Source organism: Thrips palmi, unplaced genomic scaffold, assembly GCF_012932325.1.
Source record: "Thrips palmi isolate BJ-2018 unplaced genomic scaffold, TpBJ-2018v1 HiC_scaffold_18, whole genome shotgun sequence".
NCBI classification, from domain to species: Eukaryota; Metazoa; Arthropoda; class Insecta; order Thysanoptera; family Thripidae; genus Thrips; species Thrips palmi.
The window spans coordinates 19,782,206-19,795,982 of record NW_023144627.1 but is presented as its reverse complement, the minus strand read 5'-3'; the positions used below and the strand labels follow the sequence as shown (position 1 = coordinate 19,795,982).

At 49.6% G+C, this 13,777-nt stretch overlaps 2 protein-coding genes across 17 annotated transcripts in view; both read left to right on the top strand.

Annotated features, from left to right (window-relative positions):
* Positions 1-6,710, top strand: part of LOC117644366 — a 30,298-nt gene extending 23,588 nt beyond the window's left edge. For 14 of the 16 annotated variants that reach the window (XM_034383748.1, XM_034383757.1, XM_034383761.1 and 11 more), the window contains 8 exons: positions 1,898-1,903; positions 2,365-2,451; positions 2,521-2,685; positions 2,759-2,941; positions 3,028-3,240; positions 3,331-3,450; positions 3,544-3,684; positions 3,777-6,710. In XM_034383748.1, the coding sequence (XP_034239639.1) occupies positions 1,898-1,903; positions 2,365-2,451; positions 2,521-2,685; positions 2,759-2,941; positions 3,028-3,240; positions 3,331-3,450; positions 3,544-3,684; positions 3,777-3,848 (987 nt within the window). In that variant the 3' untranslated portion in view covers positions 3,849-6,710. The remainder of the gene's footprint in view (positions 1-1,897; positions 1,904-2,364; positions 2,452-2,520; positions 2,686-2,758; positions 2,942-3,027; positions 3,241-3,330; positions 3,451-3,543; positions 3,685-3,776) is intronic. The other 2 variants (XM_034383751.1, XM_034383747.1) reach the window with 1 other exon arrangement.
* On the top strand, positions 6,271-13,184 carry LOC117644769. The gene is made up of 3 exons (XM_034384385.1): positions 6,271-6,366; positions 12,101-12,807; positions 12,906-13,184. Exons 1-3 carry the CDS (start codon positions 6,271-6,273, stop codon positions 13,009-13,011), a joined length of 909 nt encoding a protein of 302 aa, XP_034240276.1. The 3' UTR covers positions 13,012-13,184.
* Positions 13,185-13,777: the final 593 nt, after the last annotated feature.

Below are 13,777 nucleotides of genomic sequence, written 5' to 3'. Positions count from 1 at the left end.
CCAGGCGTCGGCGCGCCCCGGCCGTGCAGGCCGCGCGGGCCCCGGGCTGCAGGCCCTGCAGGCCCCGCCCTTGCCGTCGCTGGCCCCCACGTCGCCGACAGGGACATGCCGTCTGGCGGAACGTCTGGCCGATAGGCTGCCGCTGCCACTACCGCCCATCCCCGTCGCGAGTCCGGGCCGTCCCTTGGCCGCCGTCGCCGTGCCCGGCCCCCCAGGCCCCCCAGGGGCGCCCCTGTCTCCCGCTTACTGTGACGTGGACGACCAGCTGTCCCTCATGGAGGCGGGCCAGTGGGTCGGGCCGGGCGCGGGGGCGGCGCTGCCTGGGGGCGGGGGCGGGGGGCTGGGGCTGGGCCCGCGGCCGGGGCCGGGGCCGGGCTTGACGGTGGTGCCGTGCAAGGCGCCGTGCAAGGCGGCCCGACATCCCCACCCCCACCCCCGCATGGACGCGGACCTGGACAACCTGGACCTGGACGCGCCCCTGCCGGCCGGCACCATCTTCCGCCTCATCTTCATGGGCTCGGTGGAAGTGGAGGAAGAAGGCACCGGCAGGAAGCGCCGCAAGAGGCTCAAGAAGACCATGGTGGAGGAAGCCGTCAGCAAAATCAAGGTTTGTGGACTAAGTGTTCACAATCCAACTGTCATGTGAATGGCGTGTTTTTAATCACCTTCCTATTCATTTTTAGTTTATCACTTAGTTTTTATAGTTGTCACACTTGATGCGAAGGGAGCCGTCAATGTCTTTTGTTTTGTGGTGGGTGTATGCATTTATGATTTCTTTGAATCTGTTTTGTTTGGTGATTATTATTGTGATTTTCTCAATTCTGATGAGGTGGTGACAAAGGAGTGGAACTCTCACTAATGCAGGTGTTTCGGAGCTGAACCCATAGTTAGATCTCAAATCCATACACATATGTCTATCGATGTTCCATTAATTATGATCTCTAGATTTGGTTTTTGAAAAAGCAGAGTAACATGTGCAAATCCCAGAATGTGGAAATTTAATGTTTTAGCATTCAGTCCTTGGTATGTATGTTGAGCGTTGTGCCACTGTGACTCCCTTGCTGTTGTTTTCCTCTTTGTCACACATTGTTTGTGTGATGTGTTTACTGTAAACAGTGTATTTAGTTCCCAATTAAATTTTACCCTCGTCCCCCAATCTCTCTCAAAGGTGCTCCCAAAGAAAGAAACTTAATATGACTCGCCATTTTAACTACAGTATTCTGTTTGTCCGCTATTTTTTTTGTTTTAACTTTGTCTTATTTTAATTTTTTGTGAATGGAAATAAGCTTTGCTTTCATTTCCTTGATTTTAATTTATTGCATGTGTTTGTACTATTCACATATTTGTTGCTTCTGAAGAGCTTTCTAAAAATCATTTGCTCACTTCAATTACTTATATTTTGTCCTTACTATTTTAGATTACATTAGAAGTTTCATTGAACTTCAAAACATCATTTTGTATCAAGGAATCACTGCTTTCCTAAATTTGTTGTTGCTTACACAATAATTAACTAAATGCTGCACTTGATCATGGTCAATGAATGTTGAAGTTAAAATCACTGAAACAGTCTACCATTTCTAAATATCATGAAATGTTTAAAAGCCACAATTTTCCAGATAGAAAATTTGTTTGATTTGCCTGTCTGAATTACTTGCTTCTTTGCTTCCTAATATCTGTAAAAATATTATTTTTTTCTACTCATACTAATAATACATAATAGGTGTTTCGGTTATGATATGTAAGTTTTGATACTCATTCACCGAATGTAAAGGTGCTGACAAAACTCAAATGTGCCCTGGGAATTGTGTCTTCATCATTTTTTCAATCTGTTTCTCACAACATACTTGAATTAACCCAATGTTTGTTTCTCTTTTCTTGCTGCTATCTGCCCCTGTAGGCTTTGGTAAGTCTGCATTTACTTTGCAGCTATTTGCACTTTTTACTTTTAACCATAAAAAAAATTGTTTTAAGTTTGTTTTGTGCAAGTAAAGAAAGCGTTTTCCTTGGTTTTATTTACTTTTTCAGATCTCATTGTTGCTCTCTACTTGTTCTGTGTCTTTTTGCTTGGAGTCTATCTTCCCTATCCTTACACCCCTTTTATTTTTGTTTCCTTTCATAGTAATTGTCTTAGCGTAAAATTCCATTTTATTCTTTCACCAGTCTGTGGGACCTCCTGCTTCCTGCAAATAAGCTGAGCCCAAATTATTTAATGAAAGCACCCAATTTGTCTGGCACCATACTTGATTTAGACTTGATCCCACCTTGAATTATGAAACTACACTCTATGTATATGATTGGGTCAAGAGATATGTTTCTCAGTGCATTTTATTTCCATTAAATGCTTGCATTCTCATGTTTGTCCAGGCTCCAGATGGGGAAACACAGCCTAGCACAGAAGTGGATCTGTTCATTTCAACAGAAAAAATTATGGTTTTGAATACAGACCTCAAGGTAAGTACTTGTAAAATGTGTATTGGCTTGAATTTAATCATTGTGAATGCTAACTAGTGTTCTGCACAGGAAATTATGATGGATCATGCATTGCGGACAATATCATATATTGCGGATATTGGTGACTTGGTTGTTCTCATGGCACGTCGCCGATTTATGCCACAAGATGATGACTCAGACTCAAAACTCTCACGTACCCCTAAAATGATCTGTCATGTGTTTCAAAGTGAAGAGGTATGTACCAAATCTTGTGCTTTATTTATGTTCAATTAAGATGCCAGGACTTATATGATCTTTCCAAATTCAGGCCCAATTTATTGCTCAATCCATTGGGCAAGCATTTCAAGTTGCTTACATGGAGTTTCTGAAAGCAAATGGAATAGAGGATAACAGTTTTGTGAAAGAAATGGACTATCAAGAAGTACTAAACTCTCAAGAAATTTTTGGAGATGAACTTCAGATGTTTGCTAAGAAGGAAATGCAGAAGGAGGTACTATTATATCAGTGTCTATCTGTTGTAACTATACACTCTATAAAGACAATACCCATTGATTATTTTTTTCTTGTCTCTTTTAGGTAGTTGTGCCGAAAGCAAAGGGGGAGATTTTGGGAGTTGTAATTGTGGAATCAGGGTGGGGTTCCATGTTGCCCACAGTAGTCATAGCCAACTTGGCACCTGCTGGTGCAGCAGCTCGTTGTGGACAACTCAATATTGGGGATCAAATTATTGCAATCAATGGAGTTAGTTTGGTAGGGTTGCCACTTTCCACTTGCCAAAATTACATCAAGGTTAGTTTGGATTTATTTGTGCTACAAGATGTAAAATTCAAGTTTTGTTGCCTTTTTAGAAATGTTCTTCAATTCTTCTTCTTTGTTTAGAACTCGAAGACTCAGACTGTGGTAAAACTAACTGTCGTCCCATGTGCGCCTGTTGTGGAGGTGAAAATCAAACGGCCTGAGACAAAGTATCAACTTGGCTTCAGTGTTCAAAATGGAGTGGTATGCTAGACTTCAAAGTTAAAAGTTATCTTTCTGAGTTGCTTTAGAACAATATGTTCAATGTGAAATGTGAAATAATTTTTTGCTTTATAGATATGCAGTCTTCTAAGAGGTGGCATTGCTGAGCGTGGAGGTGTTAGAGTTGGTCATCGTATCATAGAAATCAACAATCAAAGTGTAGTTGCAGTACCTCATGAAAAGATTGTCAATCTTCTTGCCACCTCAGTTGGAGAGGTAAAGTCTTAGGCTGCAGTGTTCCTATCCTCATCATTATCCCATAATACCTTGATGATACTAACTATGTCTGTCATTTTTTCTTGTTTCAGATTTTAATGAAGACAATGCCCACCTCTATGTTTAGGCTTCTGACGGGACAAGAAACTCCTATTTATATATAAGTAAAATTTTGGCTAAGAGAGTGGTACCTCAGACCAAAGCTTTTATCCCAGATATCAGATTGTGTTTTCATTGCAGTTCAAATAACATGATTTACATAATGTGGATTAGAACAATGTGCATTAAATATTAAAGGGTGTGTTGGAAAGCTTGCTTGTGATAAATATAGGTAAAGCTACTGGCTATGATGAAAAATGTTCTGTATATTTTGTATGTGCGCGTTCTGTGATGATGCTGTCATAAATTTAAGTGTTTTCATAAGTTTTTAGTGGATGATACTATAACCAATGCTTGCTTCCTCTTAACTGTTAATATGTAATTTTGTTTCAAAGTTTTTCAATGTTGATTGATGGTTTCACTTCTGTAAAAACCACCACCTGTTTTCAATCATTGGACTGTATTCTCAGAGCAATACTCATACAAAGGACATTTGTGCGACTCAATCATATACAGTGTTTTGTTTTAATGTTTTGAGTCACTGCTGCCATCCAAGGTTATCAAAATCAATTTTTTTGTTCTTATGATCAAGGAAGCAAAGCATCATACATGTGATGGCACAACTCAACAAGTACAATATCTCATATAATGTTTGTTTTTAATTTTGCTTTGCAACACATGTATCCAAAGAGAGTGGGGGCTTAGTGAGAGCGTGCAAGAGAGTTAGAGGCTGAAATGAGCACTAATAAGATGACAAAGTGTGTTCATAGTCGTGTACTTTTGTCCTTAGTGTTCCGTGTATGTATGTATGTATGTACATATGTATTTTTATTTATTTATCTATGTATTTATTTATAAATTAATTTATTTGGTCATGATTTTTTGAGTGTGAGTGTGAATGCTTTGGCTAATATAGTCTGCCTTCTTATTTAATTATGTACCTCAGAATTTGGAGTGTTGATATAAGCCAAAATGAGTTATGTTTTATCACTTAATTTGTGTACAGTTAAGATACCTATTTTATGCAGGTAGCTTTTATGAAATAACTGCAAAATACCATTTCAAATTGGAGCAGTTCATGTGTTTTTAGTGATAAAGTAATTGCCATTTTATTGGGAAGCGCTTTAGCTATTTCCCAAAAGACTGTTAAATTTCATTTAAAGTCATCTTACTTCAAAGACTATTAATTAATATTAAGCAGCATTCATTTTCTTGTTACACTTTTATCTCCACTTACTTACAAAAAGAAAATGATTTTGAGATTCTAGTCTACTTATGTTGTTTTGTGTTCTTGTTATTTTTAGTTGTTTTTTTTTTTAAAAATCATGTTGTGGTGGTAGTTCTCTGCTGCTTTGTCCAGCCATGTGGTGAAGGATGCAATGATATAGCAATGAATTCCACGTAGCATTTAGAAAGTAAAAGGAAGTTCCAAAGTTTTTACCTTGCCTAGCAGTGGGAGCAAAAGCTGGTGGACTTGAGTTAACACTGCGAATGCTGTCCATTTATGTTGTAGAAATATCCTTCCATCATTCCAACTCTTGACCTATGAAATTAACCTTTGAGCCTTCTTTCCTTAACTTTATTTCTTGGTTAAAGTGGGTAGTTTGAAATCCCAGTGTGCTTTTCAGTTTTATTAGAGTTAGCATCTGTACTTTTAGTTGAAATGAGAACCTTTGTCCATATCTTGATCATGTTAGAGGGTGACAAGGATTGTCCCCTATAGGAACGTGTGAAAGCTCACAATGACGTAAATTTGGCTAATTGTGATGCCTTGTTTCCTGTTAAATTTGTTGACATCATTTTTGGTGGTTGCCATTTCACTTTTTGTTGCAAACAAATGTCTCTAACCCTGTCCTGAGGTGCTGAAACTTGCCACTTGCATCCCTTTTAATGATGACGGCACACTGGCCTTTCTCATGAGTTACACATTTTCATTTTGTCTACAATTGAATGGGGCCAAACATTTCTATTCGGTTTCTCAAAGAAAATTTCTTGTCAATAGCACCTGGTTATTGAAGTTCTATTGCAACTCGACTGACAGTTACCATGATCATTATCATGATCATGATCGTTATCATGATCGATCAGTCACTGACGAAGTATTATATTGGTATATAATGGGTCAACTGTTAACCACAGTTACCAAAAGATTTAGTCGTTTATAGGGTGGATTAGCATAATACAGCACATTGAAAATGGAACTGAGTGAGAATAACTTCACCTTTCAATCAATGTTCCGGCTACATAACTAAACAGGCATGATTTCCAAATGACGTGGGCATACGTTGCATTCCTTACTTCTTGGTTAAATACTCAATGCTTGATAAACTGCTTATGTGATGTGGTTCCTTTTCCTGTATGACACCACTATTGGATAGGAACAATAGCGAAACAGATAGTCCCATGTGGAAGCAAGCACTCTTTTGAGCTAATGCAATTTGGTGAGAAGTTTTGGAGGATCTTTGAGAAAAAAGAGTTTGCTATCGCATGAGGCTAGAAGCTGTGCTATTGTTTCTACCCCCTGATATTACTGTATCTAAAACTACTTTTCAGATGGCTGCATTAAGAACCACAGAAATATCGGTCTGTGCGTCTAATGATGTAAAATTTCATCAGTCTGGTGCAAGGGCCTTAAATTTTAACAGATTAGTTCTGTCCTTGTCCTTTCTCTCCAATGGCTTCAGTCATTCTGTGTCGCTAACTTCCATCTTCCCGGACCGGACTGTACCTTGCTCCAAAAAAGAATGATACTCTCAAATGTTTCCTTCTTTAAACCTGTTATTCTCTCAATAAGTTTACCTCATGAATTTTTTACATAATGAGAGTTAAGTGGCATAATTATTGAATGTGAAATCATATGTTTACATCAGCTGATTGTGTATTTTAAGGGCTTAATGAAATTGAGGAATTGTGTTGATTTACTACAATTGTCTTCTCATTTACTACATTCCCTCAATTAAACCCACCACACCACAAGAAGTTGGCTAAAAGTACGAAACAGAGGATTCAATCATAATTTTTTGAAAGATGTTGGAATTTTCATTTTTAGCTTCTGGTTGTGGCCGGGGCGCCAGTGCGTCGTGGCCATAATGACTGGCGTTTACAGTGTGGGCCCCCGGGGCGTGCTGCCCATACGTGAAACAGGCGAGTAACATGATTACAGCGTCCCCGGCTTGGCGCTTACCCTCCACCCCTTTCCCTCCACCAACACGGCAGCCTTCCCTCTCCGTCGCACCCGCAGCGGGCCCGGCGGGCAGAGAAAGAGAGAGAAAGAGAGAGAGAGAGAGAGGTTGGGCACGCCGCCGAAGTAGTAAACCGAGATCCTGAAGGGCCAAAAGGGCTCGGACCGGACAGACGAGAAGGGGCAGGTGTGCAAGCTGCAAGGAAGCATTCGCCTCGCTAGCGCAGCCTAGCGCAGCTGTGCGGGCTGTCCTTTGTCTAGAATGATTCATTAAACTTTTCCAAAATTTTAAACAAACATAACGTTTTTTTTTAAATCAACTATAAACCTTTTTAAAAGGGGTGGTGGGCGGTTCTTTGTTGTCACCGAATGCGGTCTCCGTTCCGGAGAAGCCAACAAAGGGAAGGCCCAAGTCCCAAAGTCCCGAACAAAAGGCAGATTATGGAGCCAAGATTGGCCAGGATCGCCGCTGGCGGCACCCCGTTGATACCTACAGTGTATCGCGACAGACACGAATCAGCCCCGAGCAGATAAGGCTGCTTCTCCCGTCAGAGGCGAAGAATAAATGAAAATGGCGAGAATGAAGGAACGGATGAAAGAGAGGACTCGGGCCAGAAGGGCAAGTCCGTCGCACGCACGCCCACGCATGCAAAAAAGGGGGGGGGGGCACACAGAAAGGGGCAGGTGCACAGTGGGCCAGAAGACCGGTGGAGGCGGACAAAAGTCTAGACGCGTTTTGAGCTGCAGAGTCGCTAAACAGGCCTCGAACCGGACGTGTGACCCCATCAATGGATTCCTCGTTCGCAGAGCAATCCATTGGTGGGGTCACACGCTCGGTTCGAGTCCCGTTAAGCGACTCTGGAGCTCAAAACGCTTCTGGACTTTTGTCCATCTCCACCGGTCTTCTGGCCCACTGTGAGGCGGTAGCAGCGCTGCTTCTGATGTGGTTCCCAACCGATCTCCCGTTCACACGATGGGGGCTCCCGGCGGGGGTGGGGGGAGGGGGCGGGCGCTGCGTTGTGCACCTGGATCACCTGGAAGGCGGCGGGTGGGGGAGGGGGGAGACAGGGAGCCTCAGCCCCCGGGCCTCCAGCGCTCCCATGCCGTCATCGGGCATCGTCTGGATCGGCATTGAGCCACCAGGGCCGCCGGGGCCGCCAGCCGTTGTCCGCCAGTCCCCTCCAGGACGGCGCTCGGTGCGGACGCGGTCACGTAGGACACGTCGTGCGGCAGAGCCATCGCGAAGCTCGCTCGGGAGTTGGAAGTAGTGCCCGGTGCCACCAACGGCCACCAACGGCCACCAACGCGCATCAAGGCTGGCCAAGGACATGGAGGCGCCGCGACTCGCCTGTTGGATTACCCTCGCCGGCGTGCTGCTGCTGCTCGGCCCCGCGCAGGTGAGGCACTTGCACTGCACGACACACGGGGGAGCCGGCCAAAACTCTAGAAGCGTTTTGAGCGCCAGAGTCGCTAAACAGGACTCGAACCGAACGAGTGACCCCACCAATGGACTGCTCTCCGAACGAGGAATCCATTGGTGGGGTCACACGTTCGGTTCGAGGCCTATTTAGCGACTCTGGCGCTCAAAACGCGTCTAGAGGTTTGGCCGCCTCCACCGGTCTTCTGGCAAATCCACTGTGAAACGTCGAGCACTCGTCTGGCGGTACGTTTGGCGGCCACCGGCGTTTGAGTCTCCCAGCGCGGTTCAAACCCGTTGTCAGATCACGGAGCTTGAACTTGGAATTTTTCACCCTGAACCTGTCCAGCAGAAGATAGCCTTTGCTTGTCGTGGAACCTGTGGTCTTCCTTCCCGTGTGGAACTTCCCTTTCGTCTCGCTCCGAGTGCGTGGCCGAGTCTGTCTGACTGTCTGAACCCGGAACGAAGAAATGTCAGCCAATCTGGAATTTGACCGAGTCTCCTCGACGGCCGGGTCGGGCGGGGTCGGGGGTGTCATTGTAAGCGTGGCGCGCGGGGCGGGGCGGGGCGGGGCGGATGAGCGCGGCAGGTAAGGAGCCGGGCCGGTGGCAGCTGCGCCGGGTGCACGCAGCCCAGCACGCAGCATCCGAAAGTCACAATGGTCCATTCAGCAAGTGGCGGACCAGCCCTGTGGGAAAAATAAAAATGCGCCGTCTCCCGGCGGGTCTTTGTCGCGCGAGCGAGACGGCCTGCAGTGCGACACATTTCATTCGCATCGCAGAGCCGTTTTCGTCGCTCTGTCCCTCTCGCACCCATGGGGCTTTTCCTACAGGTACGAGAGAGACAGAGCGACGTGTGGCAGTGCGTGCGTGCGTGGGAGGGGAGGGACCACGGCCATCCTGCACCCCATTGTGGTCATCGTCGCTGCGAGACACACCGTCAGGAATCGCAACGAAAATTAATTTTAAAAAATTTGGGGGGATTTTTTTTTTGTGAGTGTGGTGCCTTGCGGCCCTCTGTTTTTGTCCAAAGTCTGAACGTGGACGAGCCTCGAAGAAAGATAAAGCCCCGCCGGTCCTTCCCACCGTCAGGTCGACAGCACACGGGTCTAATATTGAGACATCGAGATCGTCCCCTTATCGTCTTTATTGACCAGCAGGACATGCCGCAGCCGAGTGCTTGCGTCGCTCTGTCTCTCTCGCACTCATGGCGCGCCCCGCAGGGGTGCGAGAGAGACAGAGCCGCTGCTCGGAATCAGCCAAGCAGGGCACACCGGTGTGGGAAAGGACTAAAATCAGGCTCTGCGGCCGGCCAGCCGCCAGCTGGACTTCCTCAGGGCCTTCATCGTTTCTTGTTTCCTTTTTTTGGGTCGAAAACTGGTGCCGCAGCAACGGAGCAGCGGAGCAGCTGTCAGCCTGGCGACACCATCAACGAGTTCCTACACTGTAGTACTCCTACTCGGTCAGCGAGGCGGCGGCGGTGGCGGCGGCGCTGAGGGCGGCAGGTGCTTCCAACCAGAGCGCCTCGGGCCCGAAGCGGGCGCGGGGGGCGCGGGGGCGCAGCGGCGGGGGCAAGGAGGGCCCCGGGCGACATGGGATTAATCCACCGCTGAAACGTACCCATTATTTTCGGGTCGTTTCCCATTCCTCCTCACCTCTGGTGCCTCTGCTGCTGCTGCTGCTGGTTGCCCCGCAGTGACCCTCGACAAGGAGCGAGCGAGCACACCGCAGCCACGCCGCCACGCCCCCGAAGGCCCTAAGCAAACTGAGCGCTGTTTAAACGTGCGCAGCGTCTTCATCCTTCAACGACTTGAGAAAAGAAGGAGAGGTCTCCGGAGGCCTCTGTACCTTTGAAATTCTCATCTCCCTTTTCAAATAGGACGCAGATCAAACACTCGACGCCTTACTTACCGACATGGATTGCCGTTCGAGCGAGAATCCAGAGTTCAAACCCTCCAGACTAGAGTGTAGCCAGTGACTCATCACTCGGTGGTTGTAAATGAGGGAGTGAGTGAGTGCCAACGCGTCACGCCGCGACGCCCTCGCGACGCCTCGCTCTGGCGCTCTGTCTCTCTCGCACCCATGCGGGACTAGCGGGACGCCCCACGAGTGCGAGAGAGAAGGCTGCCCCACCTGCACGCCCCTGTGATGATGCAATTTTGCATACCGCGATAAGGTGGCGCTCGGAAACACCGGCCGGGTGTTTGCTGTCCCTCCCTCTCCTAATTTGCTCTCTCTCTCTCTCTCTCTCTCTCTCTCTCTCTCTCTCTCTCTCTCTCTCTCTCTCTCTCTCTCTCTCTCTCTCTCTCATTCATTCGGCCGACAAAGAGGAACTGCAACAACCGCGCGCGTCTGCACAGGTGGTGGGAACGGAAGTGCTACTCACTCACTCACTCACTCTCTCACTCACTCCGCCGCGCCGCCCTCCTTCAATGTCTTTTTAATACCTGCCGCTCTCCTCTTTTCGTCGTTTTTTGTTGTAGATTGTTTTTGTTTTATTGTTATTATTATTATTATTATTATTATTATTCCGCGTGCGTGCGGCAGGGCGGCCCGGCCACCGGAAGCGGCTCTAGTGCGACACTTCCGGTCTTTCCGGCCGCCAACGGGCCATCCCTTTCTTCCGTTTGTTGTTGCGGTGTGGTAATGACGGACAGGAGAGAGGGGGGCGGAAGGGAGAGAGAGAACAGGTGGGGAGGAGCGCGGTGGAGTGCAGACTTTCTGGAAAAGACGAGACACTTGATACTGCCAGGCGATACAGTACACCTTGCCCATTGTGCCGTGCGCTTCGGGCGTAAGCGCTCCAAGCTCTGTCTCTCTCGCACTCGCAGGGGTGGGGTGCACCGTACAGGTGCGAGAGAGACAGAGCGACGAAATCTTCGGGATCAGCCTATGTCGGCCTATGCAGGTGGCATTGGCCGTTTCTCTACTCGGCTGGCTGCTCAGCGGGTTCTTTACTCGGAGGACGTGTCGAAAGGACGCCCCATTGTGGTCTCTCTCTCTCTCTCTCTCTCCCTCCTCTCTCTCTCTCTCTCCCTCTCCTCTCTCTCTCTCTCTCTCTCTCTCTCTCTCTCTCTCTCTCTCTCTCTCTCTCTCTCTCCGATCCCCGACCCCCATCCCCCATCGCGACGTCACAAATCATAAATCCCGCCTAATCTGCCGCCCGTGCGCACCTGGCGAAGAGTCCCACGGCGACAGGCGGGCGCTCTGTCTCTCTCGCACCCCCCGGGACGCCCCACGAGTGCGAGAGAGACAGCGGCACGCAATGGGGCAGCAGGGTGGAGGGCAGAACTCGATCGCCTGGGAGAGCTCGAGTGCGTTTTTAAAATCAGTTGGAACAGGTGGCAGGCTGTCTGTGTGTCACGAGGGCTCGGGTTCGAGGGTGCCGATCGGGGAGGAATGTCTTTCTCGCAGGGGCCGTGCCTGAACAGTCAGAGTCTTAAGTAGAGTAGGTGTTGCAGGAGTCTGCTACGACTGTACTTTCGACTCAGCGAGGTAAACGAGACACGAGACGCGGTCTTCCTTGCTGACGTTGCCCTTGTTGTCCTGTTGCAGTGCCGGCGCGCCCGCCATGCACCCTGGGTGTCGTCGTCGTCGTCCTCCGCGGCGGTGCGCTGCGCGCGCTGCCCGCCGGGCTGGGGGGTGGAGCGGCGCTGCGTGGGCGGTGTCGGCGGGCGAGAGGGCCAGTACCGCGACACGGCCTGCACGCCCTGCCGCGAGGGCGAGACCTTCTCGGCGCACCACTCGGCGCGCGCCGCCTGCCTGCTGTGCTCGCGCTGCGGCGCCGGCCTGTTCGTGGCCAAGGAGTGCACGCTGACGCACGACACGGTGTGCGCCGCGTGCCACCCGCCGCCGCCGCTGCACCGCCGCAACGAGGACTACGCGCTGCGCTGCAGCAGGAACGTCCCCCGCGAGGACGACGACGAGTACGTGCTCGGCGACGCCCCGGCCGACGACCGCCAGGACGGTCCCGGACACCACGTCCACGGGGGCCTCGCCAGCTACGGCCTCAGCCAGTCCTCGCTGCCGCCGCGGTCCAAGTCCGACATGGCGCGGAGCATCCTGGCGGACCCCGGCGCCGTGGAGAAGACCAGCCTGGCGACGGGGGCCTCCACGGCCTCCACGACGCGCGGCCGGCTGCCGCACGTGCTGCTCGCCGACGACGACGACGTCCCGGAGGAGTACTCGCTGCTGCAGCGCCAGCACGCCCAGGCCGGGCCGGCCTACTCCGTCCTCACGGACGACGGCCCCGTCCTGGTCGCGCCGAACCGCCACGCCGCCAAGGCCAAGGCCGCCACCGCGGCGACTCCAAGACCGCCCCCGCCGCGGTACGTCGCGTCCCCCCTGCGCATCAGCTCGCCGGCCTTGCCCGCCTCCTGGGGGCGGCCGTCGGCGCCCTCGCTCAACACGCGCCAGACGCGACTAGGGTGAGTAGCGAACCCCACCTAACCTAACCTAACCCAACCTAACCGAAGAGAGGCGCCTCCTTGCCGGAAACTTAACGCCTCCGCGTCTGTTTGTACAGAATGCCCCCCCGGCCGGCGAGTTCGAGCGACCTGGCGCTGCCCCTGAGACACCACACCGACGACGGCGACATGAACGCGGAGGAGGTGGGGCGGCTCATGCTGTGAGGGGGCTATGCCGTGCACCCAATTCTTTTTGTTTTGAAGCAAATAGCTGTGATACTAGGTGTAAGACTGAACCTGCCTCATTAGAATCTAAGTTTTGTGTTCCTAAACGAGTACCTTAGTATTGTGTAAACTGGTGTTATTTTTATTTAAAATATTTGTCACGTGCATTGGAAGAAACGATGGGTCGCCTACGTGATTTTGCGTGCTTGTAAATAAATAAAAAAAGTCACAAATAAAACCTCACGTTGTTCATTTATTTTCCTCGGGGTCGTTTGAAATCCAACGATGAATACCGCCTGAGTGGCGCCTTGCGATGAATTTGCCGCGCTGGGATGGTGCTGCTCCCTCGCGGACACAGAGTGAAGTTGCCTGGCCTTAGTTGGTGGGCCGGCCGCCAGAGCGCGCCAAGGGTTTCCCGCCGTTTGGGTCGATTCGAGCGATCGACTTGGGTTCGACTTGGCGGCAGAACTGAACGGACCCGAGAAGCAGTCTGAAAGCACAACTACTTCAAATAAAATACGTGGGCATTTTCTAAATTCTGCATTAAATACGCGTGGTAGTAGAGCGCACTTGGGCAACGATCCGGTGAATTATTTTGGGGGTTTGGCATGGATCGCTTCTTTATCAGTGTGCTGCCACTCGGCGGTCGTTCGAGCCGCGCCGCAGAACAAACTTCCGCCTCCGGTTCAGGAGGAATGAAGGGAAGGGACCACTTGACTCAGTTTTTACGCTGATGTCATCAGAATGGTGCGTCGAGAAAAGTAGT